The 22,078-nt window shown below is 34.9% G+C and overlaps 1 protein-coding gene across 6 annotated transcripts in view; it reads right to left on the bottom strand.

Moving 5' to 3' along the window:
• Positions 1 to 299: 299 nt before the first annotated feature.
• The window catches only part of CCDC141 (coiled-coil domain containing 141), an 82,476-nt gene continuing 60,697 nt past the window's right edge, over positions 300 to 22,078 (bottom strand). For 4 of the 6 annotated variants that reach the window (XM_048061494.2, XM_066999333.1, XM_066999332.1 and 1 more), the window contains 9 exons: positions 21,237 to 21,346; positions 19,316 to 19,420; positions 18,574 to 18,654; positions 14,098 to 14,984; positions 11,969 to 12,141; positions 3,492 to 3,646; positions 3,265 to 3,394; positions 3,005 to 3,170; positions 300 to 594 (listed from right to left, as the gene is read on the bottom strand). In XM_048061494.2, the coding sequence (XP_047917451.1) occupies positions 474 to 594; positions 3,005 to 3,170; positions 3,265 to 3,394; positions 3,492 to 3,646; positions 11,969 to 12,141; positions 14,098 to 14,984; positions 18,574 to 18,654; positions 19,316 to 19,420; positions 21,237 to 21,346 (1,928 nt within the window). In that variant the 3' untranslated portion in view covers positions 300 to 473. The remainder of the gene's footprint in view (positions 595 to 3,004; positions 3,171 to 3,264; positions 3,395 to 3,491; positions 3,647 to 11,968; positions 12,142 to 14,097; positions 14,985 to 18,573; positions 18,655 to 19,315; positions 19,421 to 21,236; positions 21,347 to 22,078) is intronic. The other 2 variants (XM_066999335.1, XM_066999331.1) reach the window with 2 other exon arrangements.

Below are 22,078 nucleotides of genomic sequence, written 5' to 3'. Positions count from 1 at the left end.
TAAACTGTACTACAGTTTATGAGCTTTATACTGTAAACAGTATAAACTCATAATTTCTCATTCTGCAAGCTGAGTTTATGTCTGAATTCTCTATATAAGGTAGTAGAAAGAACTATTGATGGAATTGATTGTCATCAACTGAATTAGTACAAAACAGTTGGTACTGCTGAATCAGCAAGGAGATATGCATTATTTATGTCTCCCTTTTCCCATCATCTTATTCTATTAGATTTGTCTAACAAACCACAAAGGAAAAAAAAAACCAACATAAATTAAAAATCCCAGTCTAACAAATGCTGTGCACAGGTGAATTTTTATTAATGATGATTTATAGAGAAACCAAAATACAAATTGTAACCTACATATAAACCAAATAGCACTCAAAGACTCATTTTCTCCTCACACATGATCAGCACCCAATAATGGACACAGCAAACAAAATGAACACCCTCATGAATCAGGTATTTTGCAGTTCAGTCCATCTGATCCTCTGAAGCATGCAGAAGAACAGGATCATGTTCCAAATTGAAGCTAACCTCTGTTGGCCTCACAAGTTCAAGATACACTCCTTGAAGCCAGAGTTTCTCTTTAAACCTATTAAAAAAAAAAGCCAGTTAATATTTCCTATATTTTAAAATGGTGGCTGTTGCAGCATTTCCTTTCATAATCAGCACCATGGTAGTTAACATAGGTTGTTGGTCTTAAAGCAGTAAGAGATCAAAGAGCAAATGCAAAGTGACTCCAGACAGAACATAAATTATCCTAAAACTATCTTACTGACGATAACAAATAACCAGAGAGTACTTTAGGTATAATGAACAAAAGAGATTTTTTTTTTTTTTTAAAAGAGAATTTTAATCTTTCTGCATGATCTACATGTTTTAATCATACTGAATTCTATGTTAGCACCACAGAAAATTAACATGACCTTGCATTTGATTTCATTGCTTTGGAATACCCATCACCTCACAGTGATACAGAAAACACAGAACAAAACACAAGGGATCAACGCTTGATCGGTCATACATTAGGGAAAGCATGTAGGCAGCTTCTGAAACATGAACAGCTTTTTTTTATCAACATATGAAATAACTTTGCTTTCCATTTGCATGGTGCTCTACAACTAGATAGGTAAACCTCAAGAACTGATGAAAGAAAAAAAATTGCTCTTGCTCTTTTCTATGACCTTTTGCATAATACTCACTATGTATGAAAAAATATATATATTTAGATATTTTCAGGAAGCAAATGCATTTTTATGTGACCAGTGTAAAACTAATATTTTGAGCAGACCATGAAGGAGAAGCCTGACAGCAGTCCCACAGGGTGTCAACCACTTTTCAAAGTTATATTAACCATTACTTCTTCCTTGAGACCCACAGGGCCTCTTTTCCATTATATTGCTCCAAATAAGTTCAAGAAATAAAGCTATTTTACCATACCTAGTGAAAACATCTTTTCACTGTAAAACAGTGAAACTCTTACTAGTTTCAGTCATGCAATACACATGATCAGTAGAGCTGTTCAGTTATTTTATGCTGAAAACCTCTGACAGCAAAACTGTATATATAAATCTTTTCCCAACACCCAAGTCCCAATCTTATGTCATCTTACCTGATGTTTGCAATGAAACAATGAACTGACAATGGAGTAAACTAGATTAGTAACAGTCCCAAGATATAAAAACTCTCTCTCACCCCTGAACGCATTACTACAAAGCACGTGAAGTTCTAGCATTATAAACTACAGTTGGCTATCAGAGCCTAAATTCAGAAGGCAAGATACAATCTTGTGCAGGAAGTCAACACAAAGACTATTGACTTTAAATACCGTACTTAATCTCCTCAAAGTGCATAATGGAAGGCTTTGGCATCTTAAATCAGTTAATGATTGCTCCTGTGCTAGTAGGATTGCTACTAATACTTCTAAAAAGATGCTTACCTAGTAGAAAATTTTGCTTGCATATTCATTTATTGAGACTTCATGTTCTAGATGTATGGCATTGAAATGAGGCCTACTGTCATAAGGAACATTTTCCTTTTGCTTATTAAAGGTCCAAAATATTACAAATTTCTGCATGGCACAGCAGACAAGGAGCTGCTTTATCAACTTCACAACTTTGTCCTGGAGGCTTCAACTATTTTATTCATTAATACATCACAATTTTTAAATGTAGATCACATAACATGAGATTATTTTGCAGACAAATAGTCCTTCACTGCGGTCAAATTCTACCTGCGTATTACGATTACTTAGAGATCCAATATTTGGTTAATATGCTGATCTTTCACATAATAAGAAATCAATGGCTACTAGAGGTTTTTGTGCACGTTTCTTTTACCATTTTAATAAACAATAATAATAATGAATAATATACTGCAGCAATACAAGAGAATTAGTGTCTATGCATATATATATATATGCACATACAGAAAATATCAACTGCTCTACTTAGGCAACATGCTCTTGCAAAGAAAATGATTCAAGGCTTATGCAAAATGTACAACAGTGTTCTGCAAATGTTAAATAGGGAAGTTATGTATAGCAACTACTTTCTCCCTTAAAAAGGAAATGCTAATGGGCTAAAAATCAGTGTATTCTAATGTCATGTCAAAAGCCCATCTGCACAACGAAGGAAAAATACTTAAGTGATATCAACCTGAACTTCTGGAATACTTTTTACCTTCGAGTTGTAGGTAATATTGTTCAGTTGTAGGTTAATATTAAGATTAATATAGCTAGATATAAAAAATAAATCACCAAACTAAATATCTTGTTCCACATAAATTCACTTCTCTATTGTATTACAAGGTCTTTAAACTAACAAAATTTTATACCTTTTAATGCAGGATTAAGCACAAAAAGCAGTCACAATATGTGCTTCATTTCCATTATGCAAAAATTCATAGGAACAGAAAGAGTGTTTGATGGGTGCTTCATAAATTAAAGTTTTTAGAGCTATTTGAGTATTACAAGATGTAGCACAGAGTAAGCTGCAAATTACCTTAATGGGAGATGTTTAGTGAGTGGCCTTTGATCTCTCACATAAAATGTGTCCTGGGTTTGTAGTAGTTCACCTGTGGTGACATTCACTTTTTCTGAAAAATATCCATCTTTCCATTCTGATTTAGTCTGAGTTACAGTGGAAATTTCTGGGGTTTTATTTTTCTCTGAAACAAGACATTTACATCAGTAAGTGGAAATTAGGTTCTCAATTAATATGGCAATGTGCCTTAAAGCATGCAGCTGGCCAGGGTGAGTCACCTATCACTGTTACAACAGCAGAACAGTGTGCCTTCCCAACTTCATTGCTGGCAACACAGATATATTTCCCAGTATCAGCAAGGACTACATTTCTTTTTAAGAGGTAATAGGTATCTCCTAATTTCTCAATCTGTAAAACAATAGAATGCACATAGGAAATTATAAGGAGCATAAAGCAAAATGTATTATCTTTCTCCAAGAAATATTTCAAGAACTTTAGAACATACACTGATATCTCCAGCTACCACTTGGATATCATCCTTAGTCCAGCAGACGTGGGGTTTGGGTTTTCCATGTATAGTGCAATGCAGGATTAAATCTTCTCCTTCTTGTAGAGTTGTATGTCCAAATTTTTGTATGAAGTTTGGCTGTTTTCCCTGTACTGAAAAAAAGACTAACTTCACTCTACTTTAAATGGCAAAACTAAAGCAACTGAAGCAAAAATCCATTCTCATAGTTAGAACTTTACCACATTCCATGACAAAGAGAGCCTTCATTGACACCTGGAACTCAGGATAACTTGTTTGCAAGACAGGAGTAGGCACACATCATTTATCTATATAATATAAAGTTTGCTGAAACACATGGATATCAAGCATCCAAGAATTTCATGCATCAGCAGTGATATTAGATCCACAGTAATGATAATGAATCACGTTCTTTGCGTAGGTAATAGTTAAATATATGTGGATTACTGTGTTTCAGTGAAGAGTAAATAAATATCGCACACAAATTTAAAGGAAAAAGGTTAAGACAGCTAACTTGCATTTAGCATACTGTCATACATCACACACTTCGCTTTTTTTTATTCCAATGTTCCAGTCTAATATGTTGTTGAAAAAAAAATATATTGTTCTATATTTACAGCAATGATTACAGCCAGAACATGGTCTCTGTACTACTATCATCAAGATCAATATTTTGGCCATCATTAACACTAAGGCCACACACTATGAGATTATGCAGCACATATTTGATTTAGATGAAGCATGGGCACATAACTGCATTTATTTTGCAATAACCAGAGCACATGAGGTGGAGTTTGTATTGGTTTCATGCCAACTGTAGGAGGACAGATGATACCTGAGCCAATACCAGAGTACAAAGTCTGGCCAATAAAAATTAACTCATCAGAAATGTTTGAAGAAATTTCAGTCATCTGAGTCAGTTTGTACTGATTCAGAGCTTTGCTTCATGTGACAATAAATTTAATGAGCTGTAAAGCTGGATGTACTGAAACATCATATTTCTACCCAAAGTTCCACTTAAATTCTACCTCCATGGCCACATTAAAAGAAGAAAAATACCTCAGAATTCAAATCAAGTATTCATGACACAGGGAATTCAAAGCAGCCCTGATGCTAACACACAGAACACACACAAAGATATATACCACAACAAAAATAAACATTTTGCTTCCCTAATTCTTGTTCCTCTTTATGGTAAACTATAATATATCTCCATAATATTGAGCAAAACTAATCATCAGTCTTTTCAGAAATTGAAGTTACTGAAATGTACTACGAACTATGCCAGCATCACCCCATTGTATTACAATAAATAATTTTGCTTTATGCTATTGTGAAACAAAAAACAGCATACGTCACAAAAGTAGCCAGCAACATCTAAATCCATAATATATGGATTATTAGCCACTGTCCTTTGGATGTATTTGCCTAATGGGGGACTGTCAACATGGTGAGGCAGACATTTTCACCTCCTGTATTAACAAATTCTTTGCTTAGGTGAGCTATTACTCAAAAGAAGCTTTCAATAAAGTCTTAGCTGCGTAACATTCTTCCCATCCTGTAGGTCTGAGGCCACAATACAAAGCAGAAGTATGTGACTTTTACTCTCATACTCTTGCTAACCTAAGATAGCTCAGTAGATCAACAGTTGAGTTCTCAGCTGTTGAAAGCTAGCATACACACGCTGCCACCATTGTTACATTGCAGAGATTTGGAGTCTACAGCTTCACTTCAACAGGAGAAACAACCAACCAACCAAAGAATAAAAGATTTGAATGGTACTGTGACAATGATCAATCAGATAACATCTTGATGTTGAATCAGTAAATCAGCAGAACACAGAAACTAAAATGACCAGTTTCTAGACAGCAAAGTGAAAAGTATGTGCAAACAAAACCATGAAGTGGCAGTAACTACAACTCTTTGAGGAACATGCTACAGTACTCAATAAAGGAACATTCTGATGTAAAAAGGAGAGATCTTCCTCTGACAGCAACCTTCAAGAGGAAATATATGATTATATTTCGCCAGTGATTTGCCCATGATATCATAATGAAATGCCAGAATAAGCTAAAACAACTTGCCAATTAAAATTGATTCCTAGGATAGACATTGTATGAACCACAAACGATTAGCAGGAACAGATTTTTTTTTTTTTCCCTGCCTTATGGAAGGAAACAACATTTCAGGCTGTCAGGGCTACTGAAAACCCACTCTGTCAACTTCATCCAAGAAATTTGTCTATTCATTTCACAATATTAAATGTTATATATTTGTTGGAAACAGTACAATTCTGCTGCAAGCTGGGGAACTGGCAAGCATGAAAAGGAAAACTCAGAGGTCTGGAACAATGCAAAAACTGCAGGTGTGGAGAAAACCTGGGCTTGACTTTATCACATGTTTTTTACCACCCCCACTGATGCTCAAGCACAGGTGGTACCAGATCAAGCCAAATTGTTTTCAGCAGCCAGTTTTGATTACTATGATTCACAGTTATTCTTAGTCTGTTTACTCTGTGCACATAATTTCAAATCTCTGAATGTCTTGAAATGTGACGTTAGGAAATTTTCTCAACTTCTAACTGTATCTTCTAAAAAAAATTTAGACTAGACTGAGATTCATACCATTCTGCTCAGAGAATTTGGATTCTGTCAGCATTACTCTTACTTGAAACTGTATTTTATTGTTTGGCGATTTTTGTTTTAGTCAAGCTACTAACACACTCACAAGGAATTTTATTAAGAAACATCAAGTGGGTTGATGATCCCAGCTGATCGGAAATAACCATATCCAGAGCTCAAGTCTCATCGAACACCATGGTATAGCCTCAAAAAGGAAACTGAGCTGTAATTTTTAAAGACAAAACTCCCCTGCACACACAAAATAATACTACCTTAGCCTACCAAAGTCTCCAGAAAAAGGAGCAGAAATAGGCATACCTTACCAGTCATTTGAGAGGAAGCCACCTTCTCCACTGCAGCTCCATCCACATCTGATCCAAAGCCAACCAGAGGAATGCCTCAGCTTCCCTTTGCCTATTGACTCACCTAGGCCAACAATCAGGCTGCTTCTTTTGAAAAATAAAAAGAATTAACCCCTTTCCCCTCCAAATTTGTACACCTTGTGTAAGCACCCTTTCACATAATTCCACTTCTTCTAGTCAGGCAATCTTGTTCACCGCTTTCTTTTTTAATGGGTGCCTGTATATGGGGAAGGAGGAAGGGAGGTTAGGTTAGTAAAGTGCCTAAGCAGAATATTTTTGTTGTGAGTCTGAAGAGATATCTAAAACTGCTTCTTAAGACAGCAGTCAGGATGATGTAAATATTCTTGGATCTTACATTAATTATAGGTTCAAAACTGTGACCGTGGGAGTTCCGTATGGTAAAACAAGAACACAGAAAAAACAGAATTCAAAACACCCATCGTACTATTCTGCTTGTACGGAATGGTTAAAAGAAGGAGGAAGCAAGGTATACACAAAACAAACTATTTAGAGAAAAAAAAAAGGGGTGGGGGGTGGGGAGAGGGAAGGAGGCTGGCAGGAATTTTCCAGCAATTTTTTGGGGGGAACTCAGAGTCATCAAATCAAGAGTATTTAACCCAGACTACCAACAAAGCACTACTCAGTATTGACTACACCTTTGTTTACAAAGCAAAGCATTAAAAACCAGGACGCTTTCAAGTATCTCGCTGTGTAGTCAGTATCTCTAACCTCTTTCTTTTAAAATTTTATTTCTTGCAGCTATTAAAAATGTGGCTGATATCCACATAATTATTAAAAATTACACATTTTAAAATATTTCTGATTAAAGTTTGATGCAATACAGTACTCACTCTGAGATACGTGAAAATCAAGTTTTGTTAATCTAAAATTCACAGAAATTTCCAAATTCTCTGAGGAAAGTTTTATTGAACAATGAGATTAAAAACTTCTGCACTGATTTAAGATCTATAGACGTGCTACAGTATTTTTACCTTATGTTTATACCTTTTTGATTAATAATTATATCCGACTATGCAAAAATGGTATTTTCAGAAAAGACAATATGTTGGTTTTGACCTTTTACAATTTCACAGTGTCTGTCACATAGTAACAGCATGAATGTAATACTTGTGTGCACCCTTAAATACAATTGTATACTTAGATTTTGAAAGTTGGATTCCTTTGCATCTCACTCTCTTTTAACAACTTGAAAGATATTTAATATTTAAATAGAAGCTTAATTCTAGGATTTAATCCAATAGTAGGAAACTCATTCTTTCACAAATAACACGTTTGAGTAAAAATGAAAGTGGATGTGCTGGCAAGGGCACAGATTATAAGCCACTTTATCTGCTTTTGAATTGAACAGCAAAACTACTGCTTACTTTCTTTAGAAAGGCAGCTGGCTTCCCTGGGTGACAGGTAATCTACTGGGGTCTTCCATATAATCTTTAGATGCATATAATTTTACTCAGTGTTCAAAGACTGTTATCAGCATTCTAGTCATCCCCATTGGAATAATTTTTATTTTGTCTTTGTTTGACGTAGTTGGAGACAAGACCACCATTGACTTTTTTTTTTTCTCTCTTTGGTGACGATCTGTTGAAATCTGAGCTACGGAATTTGTCCGTTAGAACTGGCATTTACGGTTCAAGTTGGAAAAGGAGTGTTAACCTCACCAAGCGTGGCTTTTCACTACCATTCTTCCTTGGTAGTTTTGCAGTCAGAGGGCAGCTTTTCTTTAGTGACTTCCTAGACAGAAGTAGCTTAAGAATGTCCTTCTCTAGCCAACAAAATTGAGCATGGATGGTGTTTCAACATCATATCATAGCAGTGATCATCTACAGGGACATCACATCAATGCAGCTTCCTCATCTGCAAAGTATTCCAGACTATCATCCCAAATCAAGACTCAAATAGCAATGCCTTAAAAAAGTCCATTAAGATAAACTACTTCCATGTCTTGTTCAGTATATGAATAGGAATAGTATACCAATAGGACTTTCAAAATATGATTTTAAAAAAGATAAAAATAAATATGGAAACACAATCTTTAGCAACAATCCTCATTTCATGAATTATTTAAACTATAACTCAGAAGAGCAAAATCGGGTTTTAAATGTTTTTCTGCAAAGGGGGGCAAAAAGTTAACTATACAAGACTAGAAATATGAAGCATGGTACATATGCAGAGTTTTACTGTAAAAGGTAGAATATACTTGTTCATAAGCATACAGAGCATAGATTTGCAACAGTTTGAACAAAATCTACTTTCTCTTGCTCTGAAGCATCTCTTAATCTCTTCCTCTCTCGGAGCAAAGATTACAGTCTTCCTTGCTATGCTTGGGAGTGCGTGTGTAACCCAAACTCCAATATCAGATAACATTACTAGTTAGTTTCTAATAATAATAATAATGAAAAGACTGAATAAATCCCACTTGGGTTCAAAGCTTTCTCTCACCTAATTTTGCAAACTACCTTTAGATATTGTCTGTCAAATCTCACGTGAACCAAGTAACTGAGCTCTCTTCTGCTTGTTCTAAAGCCTTTTAAGTAACATTAAGAATAAGAGCAGAAACAGATTTAATGTAATTTGTATGAGAGAAAAGGTCTGCATAGCTGTTCCCTTGTAATACCTCAGTCTGGATGTACATTAGGAAGGAGAAAGAATACCCCTCTAGGAGTTGTCTGGTTCCTTTTCAACTCATAGAGCTGATTATTGTAAATAGTCTTTCTTGAAGTGCTATCAAGCAATTGGATCTGACTACCAGTCTATATCCAAGCTACCTCTGGTTTCTGCTCCATGACAAGATGAAAAGTTCAAGTTTTTTCACTTCGATGGAACTACAAATGGGGTTGTGACAAGATCTTCTGAACAGGATTAGAATCCTTGACTCCTGAAGGACAGAAGCTCACCCTGCATTGCTGTTTTACTCCACAAGTGGCTCTCCTCCAACCAAAATGTCAACTTTGTGCTGAACTCACCCACTCACCGTATAAAGATGACAGAACAATGATTATTCTAGCAATGAACTTTCTGTAGTTTTCAAGATGAAGCATCCACACATTAAAACAGAGATGCAGCTTCGAGTCCAGCCTCTACAGAGCTATGACTCTGGTACTAGCTTTGTGACAGTTAGTGAATAATTTAAAGGCCTGATTCTGGAAGTGGCAAGGCAGAAGAGAACATCTTTGCTTTCACTGCTGTTTTTTTGGCTCCCCCCCCCCCAATATTTTCCTTTCTCGGTGCATAAACTTAGGCTCAAGATTGAAGGAAAAAATGCCTGGGAAAGCGATCTGAGTGTTCTATAAAGTTAGCTAGAAAGCAGAAAGCAAATCAAAACAACATCCATGAGTACTTTTAATTTTTGAATGATGGGCTTCTGGAAGAGTCACAATTCTCAGTAAAAACAGAGCACTGAAGGCAGCCATCACCTAAGATTTTTTTTTCAAACAGAAAATAAGCGTTATAAACAGGATACGGTTATCAAGCACTGGCAGCTGTGCAGCAGACAAAACCTTACAGAGTGTAGGAGAGGCATGTGGGGTTTGTTCTTACCGTAATACTACTTAATGTAATGATCAGTTAGGTAAGTCAGCTTGCTCATGAAGGTTTTGCTGAATGTTTGTAACAACTACTAAAGGCAGATAATGTCACAAGGGCATAAGCACACTAAACTGAATTTTACTTTTATGAAAATTGAAACATTCAAAATTGTACTAATTAAAAATAGTTTTATTGTGAAATGGAAAGTAAACTTTTAGAGAAGTGATTTTTATAGCTGGGAGATGGAACAACCTTTTCAGGAGATGACTGAACTCAGAAAATTGTTCGTTCAGGGTTTAGTTAAATATTTTGTTCTGTCATTTGCCCACCACCTCCTCTCCTCTTCCTCCAGCTCCCTCTTATAGTTGTGAGGTTGTATTCCCTTAAGAACTTCTCCTGTTTCAAAGTTACAAGAATTTTAATAAAGTTACAGTCACTGGGCCAAAATATCTAAATGTCAGTGTTCAATTTCATTGGCGCCCTGCAATTTGCAATATGTATTCTGCTCACAGCATGCTGCACAGTAGAAGGCTTATTTTCTTTCAGCAAAATGTGGAAGAGAAAGTAAATATTTCCTCTCTCTAAATTTTCCACACCACCATAATCATAACATGAAAGAAGAAAGATTATGAAAGAATATTTCATAATATGAAAGATGAAAATCAAAGATGCAGGAAAAATCATGTGTCTTCCTCTCAATTGGTTTTACCGTACTTAAACAAATACTAGAAGTAAAGAAGAATTCAAGTGACATTTAAGGATTTATGAATGAATTCTTCCACTAGCAGTTATGTTGCTTTTATCAAATATTTAAGCAAAGTACTTAATAAATAACATCTACGGCTGTCCTGGTCAAGAATGAAATGCAATATGTTGATAAATTTCTGTTTTGGATTAACTACTTTGAAGTTACAGAAGAATTCTATTTGACTGATCTTTTAATTATTTTTTGGTGTGAGTACACTTTTGAGTATTTCTACAATGTGATTGTTTGAAATAAGTGCATTAAAATTTTTAAATGTGCATAAATGCTCATTTCATAAACTATTATTTTTCTTTTCCTATATATTAACAATATGGAGAACTATCATAAATATTTATAATTTTAATTTTTAAGAAGGCAGAGAAGTATCACAAGCATCTCTCTAAGCAGATGGATATGTTGGAAGGTCTCATTTTGTAAGCATGTACAGGTTTTGTTCTACTGTATGCTAGGTGCTGCTTATACAAATCCTGACAATTCTGGGTCAAATCTCTGTAGTGCAGATTATCACATCTCTACTGGAACTACTGCAGCTTTTATTTGTGGAGACGATCCTCTGGAATGAGACTGAAATTTAAATCTGATCTATGGCAGTGCAATCATGAATATTACCATTTTATACTAAGAAGCTTTACCTTACAGATAAAAAAAAATAAAAATAAAGGTAGATGAGAAAAATGTCATTGGAAATAATAAATCTTATGTTTAAAATAAAATTCAGTGTCCTCCTTCATCCCCACCAAAAACTGTATCATAAAAAATATGTTGATCTGAGTGCACTACCTGTGTGTATTTTGACATGTAATAGCCAGTAAAACTGTTTTCAACACTTCATATTGCCAACATATTTAGAATGGAAACCGGGTCTTAGATTCTAGAAAATCTTTGTAACTTATTTTATCTCAACATCACTATGAGAAAGAAAAACAATCAATACCGGTATTAAGAAACAAGCAATATATCGAGCGTGGCATAGAAGTAGTTTGGTACAGATGGTGAAAGATTCAGTGTAGGACAATAAATTTCATGTTGCCTTAGCATGTGAGAATTAAGTCCAGTGCAGTCAATATTGTACTTTTGTGAATAGCCAGTACATTAGTGATATGCTAATATAGATGACACACAGCATTATCCAGTCTATTCTTGTAATAGGTGGCCTGTTACCTTTCACGTGGAGAATGGCACTTGATGATATGGTGCCACTAGAATTTTTAGCCCGAACAACATAGAGGCCAGCATCTTTATCACACACCTTCTGAATGAGTAAAGTATGCTTTGTCTCCTTTTGTAAAAGCGTTAAGTGCTCATCTGCAGTCAGTTTCTGGCCCTTCTTGTACCTGAAGCAGAGAGTCAGTTTTCAAGTCAGATTTGTATCATTGTATGTCAAGCAGAAACTTCCAAATTCAGAAAACCTCTAGAACACAAAGTTGGCAGCAAGAGAGAGTTCACTGTCATGCTCTCAATCCTCATTTTTCCAAATTATATACAAATATGGATGCATATTTAAATTATTCAAATTGTTGGAGAAGACAATCTTAACACTAGAAAACGTGGCTCTGAAAATGGTTTTGCATTGACAAGTCACCCAGTTATCTCACTGCAGTAGTCAAGGAGAGAGTAGCACAAAGGCCCGTCCCCTCAATTTTTTGCTGAAACATTTTTGCTAGTAAGGTGTTCAGTCAATCCATATTCAAATCAGGGGAAATAGCATCTTAAATGCACAAGCAACATACAAACTTTCTGTCTTATAAAGAACTTTCTAAACAGTCAGGGACCCATTCCTCCACACGAGCCCACTTACGTTTACTTAGCTCACATAACAGACAGGATAGAACAACGTATCGTGACTTATTTCAGAAAATTGGTGTCATATTCTAACACTTGAGGATCAGTCACCATGTATTGGTATTGACTCCTGATTTATGAATTGGAAGTGAGAGAAAATTCTGGCTCTTCTTGCCTGATAGTGTTTCAGTATAAGCTGCTTTTAACCTAATCCAAATGCATACATGATTTTCCAACTATATATCCAACAAAGTGTCTATATCAGTACAAAATACATGGCATTGGTGTTACCATACTAATTTTTTTATCACAAAGATATTAATTTTCTATTTTCATAAATTTATCATTTGCAAAATGCTTTCAGTTGAATGTTATTCTTAAAAAGACCATGTATCATCAGTATACATACTTTTGAGCTAAATTAATGCTTTCTTATGATAAAACAAAATTGAAGGTACCTCGTTTCACCAGCAATACTCCTCAAAGTGCAGAATAATTGGATTTAAATTAAATTTATTGATACCAATAGAGTATACCACCAAGGCTGCAGAGTCCAGTATTTTTCTCAGTGCTATAGAAGAAAATTCAGCTTACTAAGAGCTTATAGTTTACTTATTTTGTCTTCTGCACAATATATATGTTTTACATGTGTAGTATTAGAAATGTCTTCAAGTTAAGGTTATTAAGAGGCATATCTTACTTTAATCCATTAAAGGAAGGCCTCCACTGTGAAAGGCTAATGGAATAAGCCAAGGAATGGCAAACAAGGTAAAAGTTTATGAAAATAGGCCAGCAAATACAGGACTAACACTGAAATCTCGGAATCCTGCCTCCTCTTTCAGTCCCTATCTATCTTTGCATGGAACTTATAAAAAGTCATATTAAAATATGTTTGTACTAAAATATCTGTATTTCTCACAATAGAGTATAAAGAAATCTAATTAGACATATAGTCATTCAGAGTGAGAGACAGAGAGAGCAAGTATTTCATATTAAACGGGTACTCATAGTGTAGACACTAGAGTTTTGGTTTTTTAACCTGTAACCTCTCCTGGTTTTGACAATTCTTTCACTTATATATATATATGTGTGTGCACCCCTATACATAGTGACTATAAATATTTGTGTCTGTCTGTATATTGTGGCAAGTTCCTGACACAACACAGGTGAATTACTTACAGTAAATCTGGATTGAGTCTTTCTTTTAAGACATTACTGAACAAGTGGATTGTTATAGCCTAGAACATAAAAAGTTCTTGACATACTTGCTCAAAGAATGTTGGATATGCTTGCAGTTGTTTGATACTCTCATTATTCATAAAATCATAAGATTATTTCAAGTAGGTTAATTGTTAAAACAATTTTGAAAGTGGGAAACATGCAGAACTGTGGAGTGGTAAGGATACAAGCCATTTATTCTAGTCTATAGATTAATGAATATAGATATAAGTGGTTCAATGTGCCTCACTAATAGGTATATTTAGTTTTTCTCGTTATAATCTACCCACCATGTCAGTGTAGGCTCTGGGAATCCTGTTACTTCTACTTCCAAGGTTACTGGAGAACCTTCCATGACGGTTACATTAGACAGAAGCTGGGAGAAGTTAGGCGCCTGTCCAGTTAGGCTGGCCATGCTGTTCTTTTCTGATGCACTTTTAATCTCTTCTCGGGTAACCATCTGCCTCTGACAGCTTCTGGTGGCGTCTGATTGAAACATGAAACCTGAGAATGCATCAGGCAAAGCATGCAGCCTGTCCTGGGTTTTAGTACAGTTATTCAAGTCATGCAATTGTTCTTGTGCTTCTGCCATGCTTTTACAAAGTTCAAGGTGTTGCAAGTGTGTTTTGCACACTTCACTCCTCATGCTATATACTGGTTTGGCATTCACTGTGCAGGAAGCAGTGCTAGCCTCAGATACTGCTCGTAAACTATAAGCCAAAGGAGCTTCTGCTCTGACTTTTGGATCAGAATCTGCTGAAGAGATATAAAACTTCTCAAACTGATCAGATGGAATTTCCATTCTAATATTTGTAGCATCAGCATAAGCAGAATTTGTTAAGAGATCAGATGCTTCCATCAACTTTTTACCAATAGTGTTTTTCTGTATTTGCAAGCTATAGGAACTGGCATGCGGATTATGAGAACTACAACAGCACTGCTCTTCTAGCTCTGTTTCAGAAAATAAGACGTTGGATTCTGGTGTCTCAGAAAGTGGTGGCAAAGAGATATCATCAGGTGATATACACTCATATTCATCTCCAGAGGGTATTTCTTCTGCCAGGAACTCAGTCTGTGAGCTCTTCTCTTTCGCTGAAGATGGCAACTCTGCATCCTGTGAAACAAGATCCTTACCAGCTGGGCAGATAATTGGAATATCAGCCAATTTATTCCTCTCCTTAAATTAGGAGGGGACAGAACAGAAGTGAAAGAAGAAAAACAGAGAGAGGAAGAATGAGTTACTGTTCTAAGCATCGCCTTTTCATGCAGAAGCTATAAACAATATTTGAAATATTTCCTCTAATTAAGCTTAATTATTCTGAGAAGCAGGAGGAAACATGAGGAAAGGATAGTCATTAGAAAAGTTTGCAGAAGTTAACTGGAATTTCTAACTGTTTGGATGGACTAGCAGAAAACATAGTACAAGAACTTAATAGAGCAGTAACAATAAAAATACCTCTTTCTGTAAACAAATGACAACTTGTGGATTTCCTGCTCTTTTTATGAGTGCTTTTTATAAGAGCATTTGTAGTGTGTGCATGTGTGTGTGTGAAAGGAGATGGCATAATGACGTCTCAATGGGAAACAGTTACATAACAAAAAATAGATTAACAGCTAAGTTACTGGACTTCTGTTATTTGAGAGTCACTGGTCATATTCAAGATTTACAATTAAATCTTTAAGATATTTTTTCAAGCATTTTATCTTTTCCTTATTTTGTGACAGTTGTTACAAGATCTTGTTCAGATATTAACAGAAATTAATGGTAAAATTATTTTTTATTTCCTTGAACCCATCATATTTTACAAGTAATTGGATTTATCATGAGTGCATTCACTTCAATTGCAAAACATCAAAGACATTTGATTTATTATTGTCTGCCTCTTGATTTTTGTTTAGTGTGTAACCACATAGTCGGGCCTATCAGGCTTCACTTGTGTCGGGGCTCACAGCAAAAATGTTCACAATATTTTCTTATGGTATTCTCTTGCTCTCTTAAAAATATATTTAATCCACTAAGCAATGTTTCTGTCACCTATAAACTGTTCATTCAAAGCTATTGTGTGGTACACCCGGTGTCTTTGTTCTCCAAATCAGACTTCTTTGGCAGTACCCAGTACACAACTGCAGCAGCACAGTTGTTTGGACTTTTTTTGTTTTGTTTTGTTTTATTGCTTTATTATAGAACCTAATCATTGGAATGCTAATTACCACAGTAAAAGAAAAAAACAGTACCTCACATGCACACTTGGTCTGTACACACGCACCCATATCTGTAGATATGGTAAAATTAATACAGATTTTTTTCTAAGTTAATAAAATCATTATTTAAAAGCCAGGTGACCGGTGCCAAGTATGCAAATGAATGAATGGAAGAAAGTTTGTTTTTTACTGTGTCTATTTTATCTAAAACATTCATTTCACTTGTAAGATGAAGCTCAAGTTTGTGTATTAAGTGCTTTCCACATGCATCCTCTGATGATGAGCACCAACTCCCAAAATATCTTTGAATATGAATATATCATGGATGTAAACATAATAATTCTCTTTCCAATTTAGTGAAATATGTCAATTTTTCACCTTTCCAATTACTAAGAAAAAAATAAATACTTGAGTTGCTTCTTCACTTGGCATGTATTCAAATTTTTTACTGGGGTTCTAACTAATTGTCAACTATTCCTAAGAAATAGTTATTTTTAGCAATAGATTTCAGTTTGCTTATACAATGTATTTTTCTTGGGTTTGCAAATTTGTCATCCAGCTCTTTTATCCTTACCAGTATTGTTCTAAGTAACCATGTCAGTTATAAGCCTGACCAGATTTGCAAGCCTTTCTTAAATTAAGTTTTAATAGACACTTTGGCAGCAAAAATCAGGCTATTATAGTTTGAATTGCACTAACAAATTTAATAAACCAAATCTAATTAAATATTAAGTTAAGTGTCTCAAGAATATTACATTCTGAGCAGGTATATGTAAAAAGCATAGGTCAAAATGTCCAAATTGACAGTTTCTACTGTCTGAATGAAATTAATGATCCAGATCCATCCTATTGAAGAGCATATGCATATGTGCACACATTGACATACGTTTGGGCAACTATGGGAAAGCCAAAACGATGTTGGAGTCCTCCACTAACTAATCTAGTATCCTAGTGCAGGGCTGTGCTGCCAGTTTCATGGTCAACACATCTCGGGGGCAGGCTACAGAATAGAGCAGAGTTATTCCAAACACTGCTGCTGTGCTGATGAAAAAAATTGCAGGTGGGCAGTGAGCCAACCGTCAGACAGGTTTTGGCAGCATGAGGTCTTTCAGCCTTGGTGTGATACCTGCAATCAAACAAGCACGAGAAGTACCCACTTTCTAGAGGGTGCTACTTATTACTGAAGCAAATTAATACTGCAAAAATAGCTTGCAGAAGTGTAGACAAAATTATATACTGTTGGCTCACTGGATGAGAGGCTGGGAGTGGGCCAGGTCTTTTCTCAGAAGGCATGAAAATGGAATACAGAAAAGCCCTAGTAAGAAGAAGCTGCTACTTCCTTAAGTGAAGTATGGTGTGATGAAAAGAGTGGAGGTATCATAGTTGCCATACTTCACATCTGATATTTGCTGTTCTACATACCCTTTACTTCTTCCATCGGCAGCTGATGTGCAGTCTGACAAGGACTGACAGGGCTGTGGCCTAGCAAAATAGGAAATAGAGCTATGGCCATCTGCTGGGTGAGGTGATTTTCCGGAGGGTGGCTTTTTGGAACAGACAAAATTCTGAGTGAAATCTAGGCTACAAGTCAACGGTGAAACTCTCATTGGCTTGGAACAGAGGTGACAAAGTTAATTAAACTCAATTTTGGCTCATCAGCAGAGAAGAGGATATTCTGTATTGAACTGAAGGGAATGTTAATGTTGTTTGAGTCTCTATAAAACACAACTTAATGTCTTGTAGTATTGGTCTACATTATCAGCTTGCAAAATAGAAATTTTAGAGCTCTAAATCAATTGCTAATGCATCCTACCTTTGTAAAGACTTATATATACTAACATCCATTCACATGTTCATGAAAGATTTCACATAGTGAATTATTTACTTTTGCAGACCAAGACCCCAAGGCATCAAAATGTTCTATAAGATAAAGGAATTAAAGTCAATTATATTTTTTATTTTTGTAAAGCCTGTCTTTCTAAGACTACATTTATTCATTGACAATTTGAAATCTTTCACGTTCATTTACCATGTATTCATAAATAAGACATTCGTCTTCTAGAACTTCTACCATTCTAATACATACCTAATAACTAATTTGCTTTTGTGTATGATCTTCAACATGCAATTCATACTTCAGAACTTATGATCTCTGTTGCATGGAATTTTGGCAACTGAAATGTAACTGAAGTGTTTTGATGTGAGAGTGAAGTAAACTATTTGATGTTGATTTCTGCTGTTTTGTTGACGTATAATGTCATACCAAGTGTACAGCAGATTGTGTGATGTCATCATACTGAACTACTGACAGCTGTAGTTTTGTTCCATCGTGTTTTTGCTATGACTGCTTTTCTGTTATTCACACTGCTGCAAAAGTGAAGCAGTTCTGGCTTTGTATTGGATTTCTAATACTGTAATTAAGAGAATCTAAGCCCATTAATGTCTGTAAAAATGTGTTATTTCTGACAAGCAATGAAACAAGGAGTAAAATTCCTTTAAAAATACACAACAATGCCCATCAATATGATTTAAAATAAATAAATCTCAACATGAAAAGCAGATACCTGTTTAGTGTTGGTAGGAGACATGTTGTTTCTCTTCTCACTAACGCTTTTTGAATTTGTAAGCAATATATCTGATCCCATCTGAAATAAAAATGTTTATTTTTTTCTGATGAAGACCTCAGTGATTCAAAATATCTTAATTCCCACCATTATTTGTTCAAGTTCTAAGCTATGAGTCTTCTCTCATAGCATATTATTTTTAATTCAAATACTTCCATACCTTGTCACTAGAGGTTATATGATTATTAGGGTTCTGAGAAATGCTAACAGCAGTCTCCTTTATTACTTCCTACATTCCCTTAAGTCTCCCTTAAGGAGAGTGCATAATGTATTCTCCCTTGAGGAAGGAGGAACAGTCAAACGTAAGATGGTTGTGTTATGAATACTGTGGTAATAGTACCACATTGAGAAATTGGTAAAAGAGTATGAAAAGAAGATTTTCAAAAAAATAAAAGTGGTGCTCTGTTGGGGGAGAATGAGAAGACACATAGATGAGTAAAAAGTCTAAAAAAAAATAAAGTGAGTAAGGAAGAATATATGCATTGGATGGAGGGCAAAGGGGTATCTAAAAAACTTGAAATAGAAATTAAAATACCAAGACTACACTGAGAGCATTCAATTTCAGGGAAGCTCAAGCCTGAAAAGTAAAAAAGTTTCCAGTAATGCACAAAATGTTTTAAGAAATAAAGTTCTGGTAAAAACAAATAAAATAATAATAATTAAAAAAAAATATCGAACTGACCTGCTGCTTTTTTTCCTCTGCTTCATCTATAACAGCCTCACATGCATATTGGCAATTTCTTTCTTCTTTTTGCACAGTAACCAATTCTTCAGCAAACTCATCTTTCTGCCATGTGAAAAGAAAATTAAGGTTATACACAACAGAAGGTAGTACTTGGTAGTTACTCATGCTCTACTCATATAGTTAAACAATAAAAATCGACCTGTCCTTTCATCAGGACAGGTGTATATGGCTTATGGAAAAAATATGCCACAAAACCTGATGTATTCATTCCTGGATAAGAAAAAAAAAAAGCATTTTTCAAAGCTGAGGGGATCTTTTTCAAGGTAGGGAAAGCACAGGACACTAAAGACTGAGGAACTCAAGTGGGTGGCCAGGAATCTGAGGAACCCATTTGTACCTGATATAAAGAAAGGAAAATAAGGGATAGGCAATATGACATTTTTCTTTCAATTTGTTAGTTTAAAAATGACAGGAAATTGAATTATTATCCATGGCATTGCATACTCATGGTGTCTATTTGTCTGGATAATTTGCTAAACGATTTCTCAGAAGATTCATACATCAACTATTGAGATGCAGTGGAAAACAATAAAAATGTTAGTTTTAGAATCTCAGAATACTCCATGTAATACAAAAAAAAATCTTTCATCTGAAAAAAGTTGCATAACTACTCTCTATTGCAGAAAATTCCCTTTTGATAATGTTCATTTTGAGTAAGAAGTACTTTTTCTTTTAATCATCTCCAAGAATCACATAAATGAAAGGTTAAAGCAATCAGTAAAAATTTATGAATGATTATGTGAGGAAAAGGAAAATGTTCTCCAAAAACCTCTGTTAAAGAGATAACTACATTTATCAAAATTAGTCAAAGTATTACATTGTATTAAGCTAACAAGAAATCAAAAGATAAAAGCCTTGTTCTGACAGAACCAGGTGCTACCGCTCTGCACAAAATACCATTTTGTACCATTATGTACATGTGAACCAGAAGGAGAACCTTGAAGAAGCTAATTGTTATTTATATTCAATTTTATTTATGCTAGCAATGACAGGCAAAGTTTCTTTCTATTCATTTAATGACTTTTGAAACTCATTCGTACTTTTGGCATCTCTTACTGCTTTTAAGTGTATTAATGGATAATTTGAATGTTGATCAGTTTTTATATTATAAGAAATAATGAAAAATTCCACCAAAGAAAAGTGAAACAGCATTCAACATAAACAAAACCAGGATATTTAAGCCTGTAACTCTTCTAACTTCACAGTTACCCCACCATCTATTGCTGAATGTGGTTTCATGCATTACTTTGAGACTGAGGGATGGAGTAGACTGAGTCATTATTACAGAAATCTATCCCTCCAACTGTCTTCCATAATTCGGGTTTAGCTGATACATTTTACCTAGGTATGCTTAAAGAAGCGTACCAGAATACAAAACTAATACATTTGTTGTTGTCTTTATAAGTCAGGCTTTTTAAATTTAAACGACTTTGATTTTAACACGATTTGTATTTGGGGATAATTTTTCCTATAATGTAATAAACTACATTGTTTTGCATTCTGTAGATCTGGCAGTTATCTGTATTTCAGTACCAAGGGAAAAAGAAATATGAAAAAGTATTTGTCTAGGTATTTAAAGAAAGAAATTGTGACACTTTCCCCTAAAGGTTACTTGAAAGCAGTAACAGGTCTGAAAGAAGTCCAGGAAACAAAACAAAACAAACAACAACAACCACAAACAAAAAAAAAAGCACACAATGAGTATCTAGTGTCCAAAGAAGTGGCATTTCATTGATTTATAATCATTACTTCAGGTAATGGAAAAGTGAATCAAGAAATGTTTCACACTCCCATAGATGACACTAAACCTGATATGTTCATGCAGATGAAATATATTCTCCAGATAAAAGAAAAATACCTGAATCTCCTTAAATTCTCTCAGAGATCTACACAACTCATCAACAGAATTAAGAATTTCTTTGTACTTTGATACAGATTTTTCAACATACTTCTTTCCTTCTTCAAAACCTGCAAAGGCAAAATAACATAAAAGTTCTTTTATGAAAAACAAAACCCCAAATGCCTCAAACAGACATATAACATTCAATATACATTATATCCTCCATATAATGCAATAATTATATTTTTCTCTGTGTTTATTTTTTGCTGGAGTCCAATGATGCAGAACAATGTGTTTTCCGACCTATTACTAGTTTACTTGAGATTGGACCTCACAGTATCTGCGTGTCTTCTGTTGGGCTTCTCCTTGATCAGAATTACTACTGTCTGATTAGTGACATTGCTTAAAAAACCCACTGCCCTCAAAGTGTCTCCTAAACTATTAGACCAATTATATAGCTAGAAGACACCTAGATCCCTGCTATAAGCTATAAAAAACAAAAGACAGAATGGAGAAGAGAGTATGAGAGGAGGGAGGGTAAGAGTAGGGGAGGGAGGGAAGGAGGGAAGGAAGGAGAAAAGGTGATCAGTTCTCTGAATAGTCTTTTTGACATAAAATTAGAGGAATTTAAAAACACAGCACTGAAATCTTATATTTACTACTTGACTTTCTAGGCTACACATTATCCTTTCACATTTGGATGGATACCTTATTTTTTGGATAAAGTTAACTTCAACAGGTATACAAACATTTTGAGCTGGAGAAAAAAAAAAAAAAAACAACAAGATCCTGAAGCTGGCTGACCTTCATTCTTTTCAATCAACAAGTCAACATTACAAATCAATACAATTGTAAATTCA

This window comes from Anser cygnoides, chromosome 6 (genome assembly GCF_040182565.1).
Source record: "Anser cygnoides isolate HZ-2024a breed goose chromosome 6, Taihu_goose_T2T_genome, whole genome shotgun sequence".
In the NCBI taxonomy this organism is placed as follows: Eukaryota; Metazoa; Chordata; class Aves; order Anseriformes; family Anatidae; genus Anser; species Anser cygnoides.
Note: the sequence above shows the minus strand (reverse complement) of the source record. Positions and strands in the feature narration are given on the sequence as shown.